The sequence below is a fragment of the Rattus norvegicus genome, chromosome 17 (assembly GCF_036323735.1).
Source record: "Rattus norvegicus strain BN/NHsdMcwi chromosome 17, GRCr8, whole genome shotgun sequence".
In the NCBI taxonomy this organism is placed as follows: Eukaryota; Metazoa; Chordata; class Mammalia; order Rodentia; family Muridae; genus Rattus; species Rattus norvegicus.
Window position 1 is genome coordinate 92624570 of NC_086035.1, and position 21359 is coordinate 92645928.

The window sequence follows — 21359 nt, forward strand, 5'->3', positions numbered from 1 at the left end:
AAGGAGAGGTGAGTTGGAAATCACAGGTAGCTTTGTTTAACAGTTTGGATTGCAGTTCTCTGGGAACTGACTATTCCCTGGATGGGATGGGTCATTGTGCTTGAAGGTCGGCAGTGGAACTTTCCCACTGGTCTTCAATTGACCCACACCTCTGGCTCTTTCAAGAGTGATTCCTTCCCACAGGCAGTGGTCTTTGCTGTAGTAGAATCAAATATGGGGAGAGTATAGAAAGGAGGCAAAAGAAGGAAATAAATAATTTAGGTTAAATAAAAATCGCAAGAAACCATTAGCCAGAAAAAGAATTTTAAGATGGGGAAGAGAAAATATCAAAAGGTAAAAATACAAAGTACCATGTTGTCAAATACAGAGTAGTCAGTCTGAACAAATATATACACAAGCAACAAATATAGGCTCTGCAGGTATATTTATATTTATTTCTAGATACACAAGATAAGTAAAAATATATAACAAATTTAATCACGTAAAGAAGTCCATCAACTTAAGAGTGAAGGCATGAGAAAAGTTTGATATAGGATAGCTGGGAGAGTTTGGAGAGGAGGTACAAAAGAGGGAGGTGATGTCACTGTTTCAATTAAAACATTAAAATATTAGATAAATACATATGTATGAACAAAATTATATACAAATTAGAGGAATAAAAGGCAAACCTTACAATCTTCAAAAGAAAACACACAGAAAAAAAAATAAGCCCCAAGAAATCTATATCTCGGAGCATCTTCCTTTCACCTGCCCTCCTAGTGGAAGGAGCAGGATGTTGGAGACCCTTTTGTTATACATGGATTTTAGTCCAGGTGAGTCCCAAATGGTCCAACGGTCCACTCATCAGGCCACTCATTGTGTCCAGTCCGTTGTCCAGCAGGATCAAAAGTCCTTGGCTGCCTGGACTGCATAAAGAAAACTGGAGTTAAACAAGAGAAAGAAAAAATATTCACTAGAAAACCCGAGTAGGTTTTTTGCCACGGGACATAGGTTCATGTTCACTGGCCAAGAAATAGACAGACATGACTATAAAATTTAGACAGTCCATAGTTGGAAAAGTCTAGATAGATCTATAAAGAGTTAATGTGTGCATGAGACATACATTACCTCAGAGTTACCCCTCTCTCTCTCTCTCTCTCTCCCTTTCTCTCTCTGTCTCTCTCTGTCTCTCTGTCTCTCCCTCTCTGTCTCTCTCTCTCCCTTTCTCTCTCTCTCTCTCTCTCTCTCCGTTTCTCTCCCTTTCTCTTTCTTTCTCTCTCTGTCTCTCTCTGTCTCTCTGTCTCTCCCTCTCTGTCTCTCTCTCTCTCTCTCTCTATCTCTCTCTCTCTCTCTCTGTGTGTGTGTGTGTGTGTGTGTGTGTGTGTGTTTGTGTGTTGGTGTCTGTCTGTTTGTCCTCATACCTGAAGGCCAGGAATAATCATCAAATGCTTTTTTACCTCAATATTGAGACAGAGTAATATGTCAGTAATCTCAGCTCATCAATCTGCCACACCTGCCTCTGTTAAGCTCAAGGCCTAAGATGACACCATGATTCTTCCTTGTCTGATTTCCAGAGTCCTTTTGTTGCACTGTGACACTTTACCCAACATCCATCTCCCCAGCTGCAGAGACCAGATCTGCCAGGTAAAAATATTTAGAATGTCCTTTTTCTGACAGGATTGCACTCAGCCTGGTACTTCCTCTTGCCTATACTGGCCTTGAAGTTGTGTTACTTGACAGGGTAGAGTGGCTCAGAACTGAAACTACTACATTGCAGAATTAGAGACAGGAAGAAGAGGATCGTGCTCAAGGTAATCTTTAGCTACAAGGTGGCCTGTTGGGATTTAAGAGACCTTGATGAAAACAGAAATGTTCACAGCATAGCATTACACTAAAGGAGGAACAGAGGCAGCAAGATCAAGAGGAAGACAAAGGTAGCCTGGGCTTTCATTCTATCGCGAGTGGTATTCTCTCTGAATTTTAGGTTTGACTGTGTGAACACTAAACCCAGCATAGCAACACTATTCCAAAATAGAAAAAAAAACAAATGTCAGAAAAAAATGAGTGTATGCTTAATTTACATAAACATATCAGAAAATAAGAACCAATTTCTTCTGTCTATTGTACATGGAATATGTTCCCTTAGCATACACCTGTGAGTCTGTTAGAATTAAGAGTGATATATTAAGGATTTTTATTGGAGTGGTTAGTGTTTTTCATCTGTTGGTTTTTAATTTTGTGAATCTATTTCCATCAATTGGGATTTTATACTTGATGTTTCTATTTTGTGTTTTCCACTTAAGACCATCCTGAGGGGTACATGGCTCTCTAGGAGTCCAGTATAAGAAACATCCATTGAGACCCACCTGCATGGAAGTAGTTCATGTAAAAGTAAAGACAGACACACTGACAGAGATATAGACTCACCAGGGCTTCTACATATCAGGGTATGGATGACAAGGAATCATCAGGGTGTGAGGCCAACTCTTAAAACCTAGGCTGGCCAGGGTCTGTGAGAGGCTTTCCTTGGTTTTGTCTGAGTAGCTAACCTGGTTCAGTGCTAGAGGCCAGCAAAGAACCCCTTTAATGTACTTTCCCAAACTTGTGCATTGTGGGTTCAGATACACGAGTTCATATAGTGCTCTTCTTGCTCCAGAGTGGAATATGATATGCTTTCCCACTCAAATTAGACAGGAAACGATTGTCTGTCGTAAGAGAATTTCCTGTAGCTCAGGGGATAAAGCACATGAGAAATATGTATGTGATCACAATGGTGGAGTAGTATAGGGACATGCTGTTAAACTCAGCACATATCACTGCAGGATTACTATGCCAGGATCCTTGATGTCCTTTGAACAAATTAAGAGAGACACTGCGTCAGAGGGACCCTCCATGTCAGTCATATGGTATTCTGTACACCTCATGCTGTGGAAGATGTTGATACAGTCTAGTTAAAAAGAACACAGGAGATGATATCTTAACAAATGTAACAGTAGGAGGGACAGGGAAAGCTTCCCAGAAGCTCTCACAAAGGAATTGCAAGGCTGTTTAACTGGGCATAAAAAAGCAGTGTGCAAATTCTCAGGTTAATGGAAGCAGCCTGGGTAGATTTATCCAGTGGAATGCATACTCCAGTGGAGGCCGGAAGCTGTCATGAGCTAGGGCCACACCAATTTGCTGCTCCATCATTAAGTTATTCTTTTGACTCTGCTCATAACACCTGTCCCTCCTCCTTCGAGGAGGCTGTGACACAGGTAGGAATCCAGTTAGACATTTGAAAGTTGGCCTTGAGGGAGCAAACATAGAGAGGTGAGTAATTACAGGGCAGAACTGGTGAGAGAGAGGGCACAGCTGCCTTGGGAGTCACTCCACAGTATGGGTTTTGTAAGCTTTACCCTGAGTTGGGTCTGAGGACTTAAGCAATATAAACTGTGATATCATTTGCAGGGCAGTGGGGATGGGTGAGGGTCTGGTCAAAGTTTGACAGGAGAATTCCCTTCAGAGGAGACATAGAGGTCTCATATTCCACCTGGGAACCCATTTTAGCTCAGGTCTGATGGGCTGACTAGGGAGACTTTTCTGAGAAGTCTAATTCATGAAGAAGACCATGTTCTCTGCAAGAAACAGGAAGCAAAGAACAGTACAGTCCCACAGATCAATCTCTGATGTTTACCTCTGCTAGAAGAGAGGGCAGAGGGCTACTGATCCACTGACACTTTTAGGGCACTGTTCTACTTCATCCCTCCCTTCTGAGCAAGACACAGTGAAAAGGCAGGCCTTCCTGCCTGGGGTTTTACCTGGAGAGACCTTGCTGTGGTGTGGACAGCTCTTCCTCTGGAGAAGGGGCCTGCAAGCACACAGGCACCTGGACATCTGGCCTGGCTCCTCTGAGACTGTATAATTTTCAGCCAGGCCAACCCCCACCACTGGCTTAAAAGCCAGGGAGCTGAGGCTGCTGTTCTTCAGGACTTGAAAAGAAAAAGACAGAAAAGAGGCTCTTGGTGTCTGAAAAACAGAGAACTTCCTGTGCTTTCCATAAAGAGTCATAGCACCCCACTGGTTGTCTTAGGACTCTCTGCCCCATTTGGGCATGCCCCCACCTCCCTCTCGTCCTGCTTTAATCAGTGTCTCTGATTCCCCTTATGACTCACAAAGCATCAGATCACCCTTCAGGGGTTTCTATGGACTTAATCTTTCTGAAGTTACAGTTTGTCAAGTTTCTGTGTGCCTCAAGGACCATCCTCATTTGTCACAAAGGACAGGAGGGAATATGGATGAAATGAATGAGGACATGCACCCACCTGGTTCTGTGGGTGACACAATGTTCTCCTCTCTTCCTGAGAGTCAAGTTATTGCAGGAGACTTGATTTTCTGATGGTGGTGGCAGACAGCAGCACAGGTTTCGAAGGCTTCTACTAATTGTCTTTTTAAACCCCTTCCAGTGGTGACGCCATCCCCGACGGGAAGCTGGGCAAGGAACTTGTGGCTGGCCACTAGTGACGGTATCTTCATGAACCATGGCCTCTTCCTTGATGAAGGTGTTTTTGTCCACGAGTGTCTCTCTCTGCCAGGTATCTCCAGAGCAGCCTGCAAGGCTTATCCCCTTACGTGTCTGCAGTGATGCACAGAAATCATGTGGCGGTATGAAGGAGGACACATTCCGGTCTGCTGTAGTGGAATAGGTGTATTGAAGTCGAGGTGACTGGATATGTTCAGTTAGACTACAAGACAACACAGTCTTGGAGTCTGAGAATGTCTTCCTGATTTGCAGCCTGTTATCCCTGAATTCTTCAGCTATAGGACAGTCCAGGAGATCGAGCTGGACGGTGTTGGTCCTTGTTTGCTGGTAGCCTACAGCATGCCTTCTGACAACCTTCCTGGAATTCTTCCTATCCTCCTTCTCCCGAATATTGGATGAATGTGAGGACAAGGTGAAGGAGGAGAGAAGAGGTCCCTTTCTCTTAAGAAAACGAGGGAAGGAGTGAAGATCTTCTAGACCTGGCTCCACTTGGTGGTGTGTGCAGACTTTCCTGAGTGGCTTGTGCTGTTGAATCAAGTATGTTGCCAGCACCTCGTTGATATTTGGGTCTATCAGAGACTCAGTGCTTTTCTCAGGTGTATGCCTCATGACTCTCATGGCTTTGATGGTGCTAGGGCTTGGTGTTCCTGTGAACGTCTGTATGGATGTCGGTGGTGAGTAGGCCTGGCTGTCTTTGATCATGGGGCGCATCATAATTTGCTGGATGCTGGGCCTCCTGCTGGGATTTATCATCAGCATTTCCACTATAACATTGAAAATATCGTTGGCAACGTGAGGCGGAATGCTGAAATTGGCTGAACTGATTTGTCTCCTCACCTCTGCAAATGACTTGCCTAGGAAAGGCAAGTGCCCAGTCACCATGAAGAAGAGGAGGACACCTACACTCCATACGTCAAATGGGCGGCCCTCATATTCCTCAGCTTCAAAGAATTCTGGCGCACAGTATGGCAGCGTGCCACAGAAATCAATCAGCTTCTGCCCAGGAAGTGTTTTAGCAGCTAGGCCAAAATCACAGAGCTTGGCATTCCACCTTCCGTCTATCAAAATGTTGTTGGCCTTTATGTCTCGGTGGACAATATTATTGTCATGGCAGAATTGTACTGCCTCTAATATCTGTCTAAACATTCTTCGGGCCTCCCACGATTTTAAATATCCACATTCCCGGATTCGGTCCAGTAGGTCTCCCTGAGAGGCATGCTCCATGACCAGGTGGGTGGCCTCTCTTGTCTGGACCACTTCGACCACCTTGATGATATGAGGATGGCCCAGGGACTTTAGAATGTCAACTTCCCTGCTCATCACTGAGGAGCACTTCTCGGTGTTCTTGAGAACTTTTATAGCTACACAGGTGAGGGTTGGGACGTGATAGGCCATTTTTACCACTGAAAATCGTCCCCTTCCCAGGGTTCTTATGATCTTATAGTCAGTGGTAAAGTTCTCGATAGAGTCTCGGCTCTCTGGGTCCTGCTCCATGATCAGGCCCTCCTTTATATGGCTAGAAGCAAACTTGCAATGAGAAATAAAACAGACATTTAAAAACAGGCCCCAGAACATGTTGATACGCTCAAATTCCTACATTAAAGAGATGAGAAAAAAAGCTCAGAAAAACATCAGACAATCTAGACATGTACTTTACATATTGGGAAAGGAAGGACAAGGACCTACTGCAAAGGAGCAGATGCAAAATGTGACATAGAGGCGGTTGTCAGGGACCAACTGCAAACTGAGAGATTCCTAGACACTAAAAGCCACTAAATTGGAAAAGCTCACCATCCTCTCTCCTGATCTCAGCATTCTCTTTGAGTAGAGGCATCTAGAATATCAGCTTCAAGAGAAGGTGTAAAGAGAACAGATCCCCGAAAACCTATACTGTGCAGGATGGCGATCTGCGTCTGGAGTTCCCAAATTTGGCTTCTCAGGCAGAGGACCTGTAGGTGGTTCTCAGTACACAGGTGCCCACAGCTACCCTAACTCCAGCTCCAGGGGTTACTACACCTCTCGACTCTAATCACACCTATACAGCACACTCACAGGTGGTATACACCACTTAAAATAGTGATACAAGTCTTTCTATATAATTTTATTAGTATGAGCTGTCAGGTTAGCAAAGGAATCAGATTTCGGGGAAGTGGAACTATAGACAGGTATAGAGAGATTGTATTTTCTTACACAACTGAGTTATGCTATGTAAATATGTTATTGTATCAATCTTAGGGATGGTGTGAGAGACTCACAACCCCTGTAACTCCAGACCCAGAAAACCTGACTCCCTCTTCTGACCTCCACAGAATGCATCTGGGATATGGTACTCAAGGCATATGAGGATGCAAATCTGTCATACATATGAAGTGAAAAAATAGAATACTCTAACATAGCAAACATAATTTAATAAAACGTGAAATAGAAGATAATAAAAAACATGGAAATGTAAATGCATAACTCAAGCCAGCAAATACAGAAACCAAAGTCAAAAAGAGCAAGTTGAAGTGTCCAAAGTTGGAGAAACTCACTATGTCAGGGTCCAACAGCTCCTGAATGTCCAAGTCTAATTTCTGTGTCTTCAAACTGTAATTTCTTTCCAGCCAAGCAACAGCTTCTGTACCTGTAAGGACAGAATGCAGCCTCAATCAGAGCTGTAAGTAGACAGGTGTCTATCCATTGTCACAGGGTTCCTTGGGAGGTTAGAGCAAAGAGCAGCCAACACTGTGGCTAGGCACGGTCCATTCCTTCTCCTCTGCTTCTGTCTCCATGGACAGGAAGGCTAGTCTTGGTCATTGGAGCACTAGAGGGCAGGTTTGACTCAAGAGTCTGTCCCCAGTGTTACCCAGTGACCCATTTCTTCCTACTTGTACCCCTGCCCAAGGACCATAATTAACCCCAAATTGCAACACCTAATGGGAACAATGTTCAAACACTTAACACTCCATCTTTAACAAGGACACTTTTGTCATTAATAATCAAACAAGGAATCCTGAGAATGACAATGGACGCCAGAGCTTTGGCACTCCAGTTTTTAATGGATTCTGATATTCAATGGCAAGTTGATGGACATTGTCTTGCTTTTCACATGGACCCCAGACTTCATAAGTTTGTAATAATTCATGTCCATATTCAATGTATTCTATTTACTTTTTGAACTCCGACAAGTGGTTGCTAAAGGATTGTAAGTCCTGACTACCTTGATTGTTATGACAAAATGCTATTACTCATTGCACCCCTGGGCATGAGACTACCATTTTGGGGGCTGAGAGGAATATGACACCATTAATCCCATATTGCCTGCCCTCAGGCTTGAGACTTCTGACCAAAGCTCAAGATCTAGAAACAGTGAGCTGATATGTTCCAAATGATCAAGTAAACACCCCTAAGCCAGGAACCTATAAACAACTGATGTAGTAGATGGTGCCTTATTCTGGAACTCTGGGTCCTTATGCTCTAAAACAAAATGCCTTCTGTTTGACCTTCAAAACAACAGAAGTTGATTACTTGTGCATCAGGATGTTAGCAAGGCAAGGACAAGTACCCAACAAATTAATTATGTACCAAGGCTGCTTTCTAATTCTAACTGGCCCTGTGAATGTATTCCCAGAGGGTCAAGAAAAACTATGAGATCAGTGTACCTTTGGTGCAGGTGACATGTTGTGCCCTGTAGCAGTTTCCTGTGTATCCACATCTTACTGCTGTTGAATTGGGGTTGAAAGTTGAAGTAGGAATTGGCACAAAACAGTCCGATAAGAAAAATCTAGACTTGGGTAAGCTACCTGGACCCAGAGTGATGAGAGTTCCTCAGGGTCCTCTGACAGACATAGGACAAAATTAAAGTCAGGATAGTCTCATAAAGATGAGCCCATGTTAATTATAAAATTTGTGAAAGTGGAGGAGGAAGATCATCACTTCAAGTAATCTTTGGCTACTCGGAAATGATGATTCCAGCCTGTGGTCCAGGAGCGTCTGTCTCATGGAACAAAAACAAACATGCGAAATGAAAGAAAGAAGTGGCTGCTATGTATTTTTGCTTAATCTATGTTCCCAAAGCTCTAGAAAGTAACTTTAGACCCATTGGGCTTACACATGAGATTATGACATTAATGACAGAGGTGCAAGGGCTTTTGTGAGCCATTTGCATGTGTTTGAATGTATGCTGCTATCCCCTCTCACCACAACTCATCAGTTTTACACATTAAAGGAATCTGACAGGACTCACTAAGAACCAACTCCATGACAGATGCCAAAGGAAATGGACTGCAGTTTAGCAGAGGTCAAGGAAGGACATTCCCTCTTGAAATGTTCATAGTCATATAGAAACACCACATGTGTACACATTGCACACAAAGCATTTCCTAGCAATGCTAACAAGCTAAACCTTCAAACAATGAAACAGAGGTACAGGTATGGTCCAGCCATGGGCTTCAAAGTCCTACTTGTTAGGTCTCTAATCAGATGTTAGATTTTTGAATGTCCCAGGGAATACAACCCTCCTTCCTCAGCAATGTCATGGAAAGCAAAAAGGATCCTGAAAGGCTCTTTGTTGCTTGACTATGAAGGTTCTGTTCTGCACTCCCATTCCACTAGCAGATAAAAACTATAGGAATGGTGGAAGTAGTTTTATTCAAGCCTAGGTTTGGAAATTTGGAGAGGCACATTGTCAATATAAAATTCCCTCTCTTTCTCTAAATGTTGTTTGAGTGAGTCCAGTGGAATGCTGGGCAGACCATTCCAGCACTAGGCACTTTTTTTCCTGGACGTGTACTTTAAGCTGTTTTGCCAGCAAGACTCAAAGGCCCATGCTTGTTCCTTTGCTTCAAGTTCATTATTGGCCCGACCTCCTGTGCCTGGTACCACACTAGCTTCAGAGTCACATTTGTTCTCCTGAAGATAGAAGATAGCAATTCAATGGAATGACAGCTGCCAACAGAATGACCCAGGTAAATGAAGGGTCATAGTATCATATGTCTCACTTTGGAAAGTTCTTCTTGGCAGTATAAAACTGGATCTTCTTAGACTTATATCTATTCTGTCCTTGAATTCTATTCATCTACCTACTTTCATAGTTATCGTCAAAAAATTAGGATCTAAGCATTGCCTTGTAGCTTGCATAGGGTCATGAGTTTGCACTGCAAGGAAGATCCCAAGTTAACCCGCTAGGGGGAGGCTTCCTGCTAAATCACAGAGACCTGTTGGTGCCTTTTCTTAATAGACCACCCAATGTAGCCTACCAGTCCTCTGAATAGGAGAACTTGAACAATTGGGCCAGTACTTGGAAAGAAAGGGAACAAACTAAAAGGGAAAAACTGAGGAACCTGAAAGGGACAAGCCAGGGAAAGTGTGATCATGGGAATATGGTCAAAGTTCTTTATGTACATGTCTGGAAATGCCATTAGGAGATTGTTCGTGCTGTTTTGTTATCATAAACTATTGTTCAAAATTAGTTCATGGAATAAATACATGTAAAATATGACAATGCAAAATCGGGTGATAAATCAAATCAACAAAGAAAAATTCTCCTATTCAATATTCAAACAAAAATATACAGGAACAGAGACTTAGTTTAAATACAGAAAACAAACAAGTCTAAAGTGAGACATAGGAATATAGAGGAAAACTCACTGTGTTCAGATTCAACAATTCATGAATATCCAAGTTCAGTGGCTAACTGAATAAATGCAATTGCTGTCCAACCAACCAACCAACCAACCAACCAACCAACCAACCAACCATCCAATCAACCAGCCAACCAAACCAACCAAACCAACCAACTAACCCAGCCACCAACCAACAGCTAATGCCCTGTACAGACAGGATGTGTTTTCAGTAACTAAGGAAGTAAATGACCTCACAATGGTTCCTTTTGAGGTCAGAGCTGAAATGGACCAATGAGGGTTGGGCACAGTCCACTTGTTTTCTTTATTTTCTGTCCTCCAGACAGGAAAGAATTAAGGTCAGTGAGGCAGTAGAGACTTGAGGAAGATGGTTACACCCAGTTAGCAGTCCCTATATCTCCTATGACCTACTTCTTTCTGCTAGGTTATGTTTTTCAGATTTTCTACAACCTCAGAAAACAGGGTCACATGCCAGAGACCAATGTTCAAGCACAGGATCCTCTCTTGATAGTAGATATCCAAACCCCAATAAAGCCTCTTTCTACTTTAAAAATAATGAGTGGTATCATATGAATTATAATAAGCCATTCACAACTGATATCCAACACTGGTTTATGGACAGTGTATTAGTTTGCTTTATTGTTTGTAATATTATACAGTTACGTACTTATGTGGAGCCATGACCTTATACCCAATGTCATCAATCAATTAAAAGGTTCCATGACCTTACCTAAACTCAATTCAGTTTTTTCTCAAATTACTCCAGCTTGCATTTAATATGACACAAGCTAAAGGGCACACAGAAACATTCATATATTAGTCAATGGATAACATGGTTCATTTTTCACTTAGACCCTAACATTCTGTAACAACTATTGGTGTGTGGAAGCTATCCCATCTGCACTTGAGAAAAGTAGATCATTTTCTTGGACTCACATAAGAACAAAATGTTAACTTCTCACTGACCCTGGCATACTTTGACCAAACTGCAGTGTGACTACCATCCCTAGGGGTGAGACTTTCCCATGTTTTTCCCATAGAGTCTTCATCCAGTTTCTCACCAGACAGAAAGCTAGGATTGATAGTTTCTAAATGATAGAGAAAATAACTGATCAATAGTCATCTTAGAATCCTCAACCCCGAAGGCAGAGGCACACATGGTTTGTTAAACAAAACAAGATTTTCTTCGCCAAGATTTGATAAATAGAGCAAAAGTTCTCAACCAAACACCAACCAAAACTGTGAAGACATAAATGAAGATTTAGTGAACATTTCCAGGCTAAAGCAACTGCTCATGTCTTCTCTGAGCAGGTTTGGGCCAGTGGAGCTCCCTTGACCCCTTTTGTGATCTTAGCTCTGTATTGTGTTTTGAACACTTCTGGATTTAAAATCCTGGTACAGTTTGTGTCTACCTCATTCCAAGTTCTTACTGGAAATGACAATGGAGATGTTAGTGTATTTGCTTGTATCAAACAAATGAGGAAGGACATTTTCCCTTGTCTTAATGCCTTTAATATTTGAACAAAATATATTATTTTTAAAAATGTTAATATTATCATCATTATTTTAAATAACATGTACATGTCTGTGCTTGTAGTTGTATGCAGACATGACTAGAGTTGGTGGTGGAAGCCACAGGTTTTACGTGTTTGTAGATCTGGAGATAGAGTTGGTTGTGAGACACACAGTATGGCTTCTGGCCACTGAACTCAACTCCTGTGCACAAGCAGTGCCTTCTGTCAACCTGAGCTGTGTTCCAGTCTTAATTTCAATCTTTTTATGATTGCAGTCATGGTATTCATTGTATATTAATGTTCCCCTTCTTGTCTACCGCATATTTCTTTTGTAGAAAATTATTTTATTTCTAATATCTGGTAAATTTTATGAATAGGAGAAATAAACATTTTTCTGTTTTATTTTACAAATTTAATATTCATCAGAAAGTATATTATATTTTTGTAGGTCTTCAAAGAAAACTTCCAATGAAAAGGACAAAGTATGAAAAAATTTATTCAATCATATTTAATAAGATAGAGTATAAAAGTTAAAGTAATACGGTGATTTTGAAATATAGTAGAAAACAAAAATTAAGAATCTTTTGTTATATTCAAATATTTCTTTTCAAAACATTTTCAAAATTCACCAATATCCTGCTAAGACTGAACCCACAGTGAACGTGATTGTTGGGGGGAGGCGGCAAAGGGGGGAGGATGGGGAGGGGAACAACCATAAAGAAGGGGAGGAGGAAGAGGGGTTAGGGGATTGTTGGCCTGGAAACTGGGAAAGGGAATAACACTCGAAATGTAAATAAGAAATACTCAAGTTAATAAACACAAAAATTGAAAAAAAATGTCACCAATAGTAAAGGTGTCCTTACTTAAAAGTCAGGCTTTTCAGAAGCATCTGCATTGTTATTTATGTAAAACGTGGGTATTTGTCTCTTCTGTATACTTTTGGTTTGGGGTACATATTATAAAGACATCTGATATAACTATAATTCATTTTATTGGTAAAAGAACAAGGATATCATATGTTTGAGCTTACCAAACTCACATCATCATCTGAGGGAAACTCAGAGGATTGTGAGATGTTCAGTCATAACACTATTTTGCAACTTATTGAACAGCTCAGGAGGTCAACCTAACGTAGGAGTTTTGCATGCAGCCTCTGTGTGTGCTATAGACGAGCATGAATTAGAGTATCACTCATGAAATATCAAAGAACAGAAAACTAGTCTCAGCAGGAGCTGCCAGCAAGCCTGAGCTTCAGTGAGAGAGCCTGACAGTGTGGCTTTGGGGTTGTTGCATGAGACTCATGGGTTACAACAAAATGCCACAGGCCAGTCAGCCAGGACATTAACTTGTGGGCTGTGCCTTTTGTTGCATCCTCATGTGGCTGGAGGATTGCAGCAGCTCTCTAGAGTGAGTTTGGTAAAGGAGGCTGAATCCAGACATGATGTCTTTGCAATGTGATGTGTTGAGGAGACACTCTGAGACTACACCGGGTGTTTTATTGGCTCCTCTCTTTACCTTAGTTATGTTAACATTGTCTTCAATACTCTTCAAAGAATATTTTATGCGTGTGTGTGTGTGTGTGTGTGTGTGTGTGTGTGTGTGTGTACACCTGGTTGTGAGCATTTGTTCGCATGCACAGTCTAGAGGAGGAGTTCAGGTGTCCTGCTCTATCATTGTCCTGCTTAGTCCTTTGAGATGGTGTCTGAACTTGAAGCTAGGTTGGCATGCCAGCACCAATATTTTGTCTGCTGCTCTCAAGGCTTAGTTTAGAGGCACATATGTAGTCAGATGTGATTTTTATGGAGATTTAAACTCATGTCTATATTTGCCCAGCAAACACCCATATACACCGAGCTAGTTCCCTTAAGGCTGATTGTATGTAACTGTATTTTTGTAGTTTGCTCTTTTTATATTTTTTTATTTTATTTTATTTTATTTTTACTGGATAATTTTTCTTCATTTTTCTTTTCTTTCCTATTTTTTAATTGTACTTAGATTTCAAATGTTATTCTCTTTCCTGATATCATATTCATAATCCCCCATCCCATTTGCCCTCCCCCTTCTTCTATAAGCTTGTTCCCCTCCCCAAATATCTACCTTTCCTGTCTCCCTGCCCTGAAATTCCACTGCAGTGGGAGGTCCAGACATGGCAGGACAAAGGGTTTCTCCTCCCATTGGTACCCAACAAGGCCATGCTTGGCTACATATGCAGCTAGAGCCATGGGTCAGTCTATGTGTACTCTGTGGGTAGTGGATTACTCCCTAGGAGCTCTGGTTGGTTGGAATTGTTGTTCTTTTGGGGTTTTTGTTTTATGTTGGAACATCTTTTGGGAATATGGCCAAGAGAAATATAGCAGGAACCTCAGAGAGTCCAATTTTCAATTTTCTGAAGAACCTACCCAGGGATTTCCAGAGAGGTTGTACCAGTTTAAAATCCCACCATCAATGCAGGAGTGTTCGTCTTTCTCCTCATCCTTGCCAGCATCTGCTGTCACCTGAGTTTTTTTTTCTTAGTCATTCTGACTGGTGTGAGGTGGAATCTCACGGTTGTTTCAATTTGCATTCCCTGGATGACTACAGATGTATGTTGAACATTTCTTTAGGTGCTTTTCCGACATTCAATATTCCCGAGCTGAGAATTCTTTGTTTAACACTGTACCCCATTTTTTCATGGGTTCTCTGACTCACTGGAGTCTAACTTCTTGAATTCTTTGTATATTTTGGATATTAGCCCTCTTTCAGTTGTAGGATTGGTAAAGATCTTTTCCCAATCTGTTGGTTCCTTTTTGTCCTAATGATAAAGTCCTTTGCCTTACAGAAGCTTTGTAGTTTTATGAGGTCCCATTTGTAGATTCTTGATCTTAGAGCATAAGCCATTGGTGATCTAGTCAGGAAAATTTCCCCAGTGCCCATGTGTTTCAGACTCTTCCCCACTTTTTTTCTATTGGTTTGAGTGTATCTGGTTTGATGAGGAGGTCCTTGATCCACTTGGACTTAAGCTTTGTACAGGGTGATAAGAATGAATCTATTTGCATTCTTCTACATACTGACATCAAGTTGAAATAGCACCATTTCTTGAAAATGCTATCTTTTTTCCATTGAATGGCTTTAGCTCCTTTGTCAAAGATCAAGTGACCATAGGTGTGTGGGTTCATTTTTGGGTTTTCAATTAAATTCCACTGATCTATCTGTCTGTCTCTGTACAACTAACATGCAGTTTTCATAACTACTGCTGTGTAATACTGCTGAAGTCAGGGATGGAGATTCCACCAGAAGGTCTTTTCTTTTATTGTTGAGAGTCCTTTTAACTACCTTCGTTCCTTTTTGTTTCTTTGTTTTGTTTTGTTTTGTTTTGTTTGTTGTTGTTGTTATTCCAAACAAAAATGCAAATTGCTCATACTGTCTCTATGAAGAATTCAGTTGGTATTTTGGAGAGTATATTGAATCTGTACATTGCGTTTGACAAAATGGCCATTTTTACCATATTAATTCTGCCAATCCATGAGCATGATAGGTCTTTCCATCTTCTGACATCTTCTTCAATTTCTTTCTTCAGAGACTGGAAGTTCTTGTCATACAGATCTTTCACTGTCTTGGTTAAAGTCATACCATGGTATTATGTATTATTTGGGAGTAATATGAAGGGTATCATTCCCTAATTTTTTTCTCAGCCTGTTTAACCTTTGAGTAGAAAATGGCTACTGATATCTTTGAGTAAATTTTATACACAGCCACTTTGCTCATTATCAGGCTTAGTAGTTTTCTGGTGGAACTCTTGTCATCCCTTAAGTATAATATGACATCATCTGCAAATAGTGATATTTTGATTTCTTACTTTCCACTTTGTATCTCTTTGACATTCTTTTGTTGTCTGATTATTCTGGCTTAGACTTTGAAAACTATATTTATTATTAAATAGCGAAAGAATGCGCAGCTTTGTCTATTCCCTGATTTTAGTGGGACTGTTTAATATTTGTCTCCATTTAGTTTGATGTTCGCTGTGGTTTCCTGTACATTGCTTTCACTGTGTTTAGGTATGGGTCTTGAATTCCTGATTTTTCAGGACTTTTATTATGCAAGGGTGTTGAATTTTGTCAATTCCTTTCTCAGCATCTAATGAAATGATCATGTAGTGTTTATCTTTGAGTATTTTTATAAAGTGGATTATGTCGTTGGATTTCCATTTATTGAACCATCCCTCTATTCCTGGGATGAAGTCTACTTCCTCGTGATGGATGATCATTTTGATGTGTTCTTGGATCTGGTTGCTAGAATTTTATTGAGTATTTTTGTGTTGATATTCATTAGGGAATTTGGTCTATAATTCTCTTTCATTGTTGGGTCTTTCTGTGGTATAAGTAATTGTGGCTTCATAGAAGACATTTGTTGTGTTTTGTCTGTTTCTAATTTGTGGAATAGTTTGGGGAATATTGGTATGAGGTCTTCTATGAAGGTCTGATAGAATTCTGCATTAAACCCATCTTGTGGTGGGCTCTTTTTGATTTGCAGACAATTAATCACTGGTTCTACTTCTTTAGGAGTTATGGGGTAATTTAGATGGTTTACCTGTTCATGGTTTAACTTTGGTACGTGATATTTGTCTAGAAAACTATTCATTTCCTCCAGATTTTTAATTTTGTTGAATATAGGCTTTTTTTAGTAGGACCTGATGATCCTTTTAATTTCCTCAGATTCTGTTGTTATGTCTCCCTTTTCATTTCTGATTTTGTTAATTTGGACACACTCTCTGTGCCCTCTGGTTAGTCTGTCTACGAGTTTATCTATCTTATTGATTTTCTCAGAGAACCAGCTCTTGGTTTTGTTGATTCTTTGTATAGACATTTTTCCTTTCTACTTGGTTGATTTCAGCCCTGAGTTTGATTATTTCCTATCTTCTACTCCTCTTGGATGCACTTGCTTCATTTTGTTTTAGAGCTTTCATGTGTGCTGTCAAGGAACTGATGTATGCTCTCCCCTGTCTTTTTCTTTTTTGCAGTCACTCACAGTTATGAGTTTTCTTCTTCACACAGCTTTTGTTGTGTCCCAAAGTTTGGATATGTTTTACCTTCATTTTCATTAAACTCTAAGAAGTCTTTTAATTTCTTCATTTTTTCCTTGACTAAGTTATAAGTGAGTAGAGCGTTGTTCAACTTCCATGTATATATGGGCGTTCTTTCGTTATTGTTGTTATTGCAGATAAGCCTTAGTCTGTGGGAATATGATGGAATGCATGGGACTATTTCTATCTTCCTGTATCTGTTCAGGCCTGTTCAGTGACTGATTATATGGTTAATTTTGGGAAAGGGTCCAGGAAATTCTGAGAAGAAGGTATAACCTTTTTTTTAGGATGGAATATTCTATAAATATCTGTTAAATCCATTTGTCTCATAACTTCTGTTAGTTTCTCTACATCTCTGTTGAAATTCTGTTTCCATGATCGGTTATATGGTTCATTTTTGAGAAGATACCATGAGGTGCTGAGAAGTAGGTGTATCCTTTTGTTTTAGGATGAAGTGTTCTATTAATATCTGTTAAGTACATTTGGGTCATAACTTCTGTTAATTTCTCTATGTCTGTTTAATTTCTATTTCCATGGTCTGTCCATTGATGAGAGAGCGGTGTTGAAACCTTGCTCTATTATTGTGTGAGGTACAAGGTGTGATTTGACCTTTAGTAAGGTTTCTTTTATGAATGTATATGCCCTTGCATTTGGAGCATAGACATTTAGGATTGAGAGTCCATCTTGGTGGATTTTTCCTTTGATGAATATGACGTTTTCTTTCTTATCTTTTTTACTGACTTTTGGTTTATTCAACATTAGAATGGCTACTCTCACTGGCTTCCTTTGACCATTTGCTTGGAAAGTCCTTTTCCAGTCTTTTACTCTGGGGTAGGGTCAATATTTGTCTCTTAGATGTGTTTCCTATGGAGCAAAATGCTGGGTACTCTTTATGTATCCAATCTGTCAGTCTGTATCTTTTTATTGGAGAATTGAGTCCATTGTTGTTGAGAGATATTAAGGAATAGTGATTGTTGCTTTCTGGTATTTTTGTATTTAGAGGTGGTATTATGTTTGTGTGTTTCTCTTCTTTATTTTGGTTGCAAAGAGATTAACTTTCTTGCTTTTCCTTGGGTGTGGTGTCCCTCCTTGTGTTGGGCTTTTCCACATAATATCCTTTGTAGGGCTGTATTTGTAGAAAGAGATTTTGTAAATTTGGATTTGTCATGGAATATCTTGGATTCTTTGTCTATGTTAATTGAGAGTTTTGCTGGATATAATAGCCTGGGCTCACAGTTGTGATCTCTTAGGTTCTGTATGACGTCTCTCCAGGACCTTCTGGCTCTCATAATCTCTGGTGAGTAGACCAGTGTAATTCTTATAGGTCTGCCTTCATGTGTTATTTGACCTTACCCCCTTACTTCTTTGAAATTTCTTTCATTTTTTTCTGCATTTGGTGTTTTGACTTTTATGTGACAGGAGAAATTTCTTTTCTGTTCCAGTCTGTTTGGAGTTCTGTATGTTTCTTGTATGTTTATGCGCATCTCTTTCTTTAGGTTAGGGAAGTTTTCTTCTATAATATGTTGAAGATATTTACTGGCCCTTTAAGTTTGGAGTCTTCTCTCTCTTATATACCTATATTCCTAAGGTTTGAGCTTCTCATTCTTCCATGGATTTCCTGTATGTTTTGGGCTGAGAACTTTCTGCTTTTTCCATTGTCTTTGACGGTTCTTCTGATGTTTTCCATGGTATCTTCTGCCCCTGAGATTCTATCTTCTCTTTCTTGTATTCTGTTGGTGAATCTCACATCTACGACTCCTAATCTCTTCCCCAGATCTTCTCTCTCCAGGGTTGTCTCTCTTTGTGCTTTCTTTATTGTTTCTATTTACGTTTTTCACTCATGGATGGTTTTGTTTAATTCCATCTACTGCTTGGTTGTGTTTTCCTGTAATTCTTTAAGGAATTTTTGTGTTTCCTCTTTAAGGGCTTGTACTTGTTTACCGGTGTTGTCCTGTATTTCCTTAAGGGAGTCATTTCTGACCTTCTTTAAGTCCCCCATCGTCATGATAAAAACGGGATTTAAAATCGAAGTCTTGCCTTTCCAGTGTGTTTGTATATCCAATATTTCCTTTGAAGGGAGAACTGGACTCTGATGATGCCAAGTAGTCTTAGAATCTGTTGTTTGTCTTCCTGTGCTTTCTTCTCATCATCAGTTTGTCTCTGATGTTAGCTTGTCTTGCTGTTTCTGGCTGTGGCTTGATTCTCCTAATATTTTTATTAATGCTTTGACAATTTGAGATGACCCCACTGAGTCCACACGTAGAAGCAGCTTGACCCTCAAGAAGTTCTGATGTATCCAGGATCACAGAATCACAGGCTCACAGGTCAACAGGCTTGCAGTAGGGACAGGCTCCAGTAAGAGACAGCTAGACCAATTAAACCCAGAGATAACCAGATGGCAGCACTCAAGCACAAGGACATAAGCAACAGAAACTGTTAATACTTGGCAACATCAGAACCCAGTTCTCCCATCACAGCAAGCCCTGCACACCCCATACACCTACAGGATCCAGATCTACATGCTCATCTTTGTCTACTCCACACACCATTTGTGAGTAAACTGCATACTTTTCAACCCGATTGTTCACCCTTTTTCCTCTTGAATAATATTGTACGCACAGCTAAAGCGAAGAGGATTAACAATGTGATAGTCCAAACAGTAATGAAAACAAAGAAAGAATATTAAATGGAGTAAGGGGATAAAAGAATAAAAATAGAAACAAGTCTGGTAGGTGGGAATATTTAACCATCTACTCTTTGTATGACAAAGTTCCATTGTCCAAATTCAGTGCTTCAGAACCAAACACATAAATGCTTCATGTTGTTATGTGTATTTGGTATTTTCAACTGTATATTTTCTTGGATATTTTATGTATTTACATTTTAAATGTTACTCCCTTTCCCAGCCTCGGCCATCCCCTCCCCCTCCCTCTGATTCTATGAAGACACTCCAACTCCCACCCAACCATTCCAAACTCAACACCGGCATTTCCCTACATTGAGGAAACAAGCCTTCACAGGACCAAGGGCTTCCCTTCCTATTGATGGGGACAATGCCATCCTCTGCTACATATGTGGCTGGAGTCATGGGTCCTCCCATGTGTACTCATTGGTTGCTGGTTTAGTCCTTGGAAGCTCATCTGTGAGGTCTCATTGGATGATATTGTTGTTCTTCCTAAGGTGTTGCAAGCCGCTTCACCTACTTCTGTCTTTTCTCTAACTCCGTAATTGGGGTCCTATTGTTCAACCCAAAGGTTAGCCCATCTGTATCAGTCAGGCTCTGGCAGAGCGTCTCAAAGACACCCATATCTGTCTCTTGTCAGCAAGCACATCTTGTCATCTGCAATAGTGACTGGATTTAGAGGCTGAATATGGGAAGGATTCCCAGGTGTGGCAGTCTCTGGATGACCTTTTCTTCAGTTCCCGGTACACTCTATGTCCCTGTATATCCTCCCATGAGTATTTTGCTCTCACTTTTATGAAGGAATTAAGATCACCATTTTGATCTTCCCACTTCTTGAGCTTCATATGGTTTGTGACTCGTTTGTAACATATCCTGAGTTTATGAGCTAATATCTATTTATCAGTGAGTGGTACCATGTGTGTTCTTTTGTGACTGGTTTAACTCACTCAGGATGATATTTTCTAGTTCCATCAATTTTCCTAAGCATTTCATGTAGTCATTGTTTTTAAGAGCTGAGTAGTATTCCATTGCGTAAATGTACCAGATTATCTGTATCCATTTCTCTGATGAAGGACATCTGGCTTCTTTCCAGCTTCTGGGTATTATATAAATAAGACTGGTATGAATATAGTGGAGCATGTGTCCTTCTTATATGTTGGAACATCTTTTGGGTATATGTCGAGGAATGGTATGGCAGGGTCCTCAGGTAGTACAATATCCATTTTTCTGAGGAATCTCCAGACTGATTTTTAGATTGGTTGTACCAGCTTGCAATCTCACCAACAATGGAGGAGTCTTTCTCTTTTTCAGCATCCTCAATGGGTACTTTTGCCACCTGAGTTTTTGATCTTAGCCATTCTAACTGGTATGAGGTGGAATCTCAGGGTTGTTTTAATTAGCATTTCCCTGTTGACTAAGGCTGTTGAACATTTCCTTAGGTACTTCACAGCCATTCAATATGCCTCAGGTGAGAATTCTTTTTTAAGCTCTGTACCCCATTTTTAATAGGGTTATTTGAATCTCTGGAGTCTAAGTTCTTTAGTTCTTTGTATATATTCGATATTAGCCCTCTATTGGATAGGATTGGTAAAGAACATTTGCAAACAAGTTGTTTGCTGTTTTGTCCTAATGACAGTGTCCTTTCCCTTACAGAAGCCTTGCAATTTCATGAGGCTCTTCCCCACTTTTTCTTTTATTAATTTGAGTGTATCTGGTTTTATGTGGAGGTCCTTGATCCCTCTGTACTTGAGCTTGGTACAGGGTGATAAGAATGGGTCGATTTGCACTCTTCTACGTGGTGATCCCCAGTTGAACCAGTGCCGTTTTTTGAAAATGCTGTATTGTTTCGTGTTTGATCATAACAATAGAAACCAAACTAGGGCACAGTTCATTCAGGGTTACAGGGTTATCCTAATGTTTATATTAGGATAGTCTATGGAATCTTTATTAACTCTAATGTGATGTCTATGTAGTAAAAGACACA

At 40.4% G+C, this 21359-nt stretch overlaps 1 protein-coding gene across 1 annotated transcript; it reads right to left on the bottom strand.

The window, feature by feature from the left end:
* Positions 1-409: 409 nt before the first annotated feature.
* LOC689258 (similar to Serine/threonine-protein kinase MARK1 (MAP/microtubule affinity-regulating kinase 1)) lies at positions 410-10308 on the bottom strand. Its single transcript, XM_063276833.1, has 5 exons — positions 10127-10308; positions 7030-7121; positions 4281-6025; positions 3777-3947; positions 410-905 (listed from the first exon to the last, which is right to left on the bottom strand). The coding sequence occupies exons 3-4, from the start codon at positions 5990-5992 to the stop codon at positions 3911-3913; spliced, it is 1749 nt and encodes a 582-aa protein (XP_063132903.1). The 5' UTR covers positions 5993-6025; positions 7030-7121; positions 10127-10308; the 3' UTR covers positions 410-905; positions 3777-3910.
* Positions 10309-21359: the final 11051 nt, after the last annotated feature.

Coding starts and splice junctions, on each gene's coding strand:
- LOC689258 (XM_063276833.1), bottom strand. CDS start 5,992: ATGGAGCAGGACCCAGAGAGCCGAGACTCTATCGAGAACTTTACCACT. Junction 3,948..4,280: donor TGTGTCACCCACAGAACCAG/GTGGGTGCATGT, acceptor TTTCTTTTCAAG/TCCTGAAGAACAGCAGCCTC.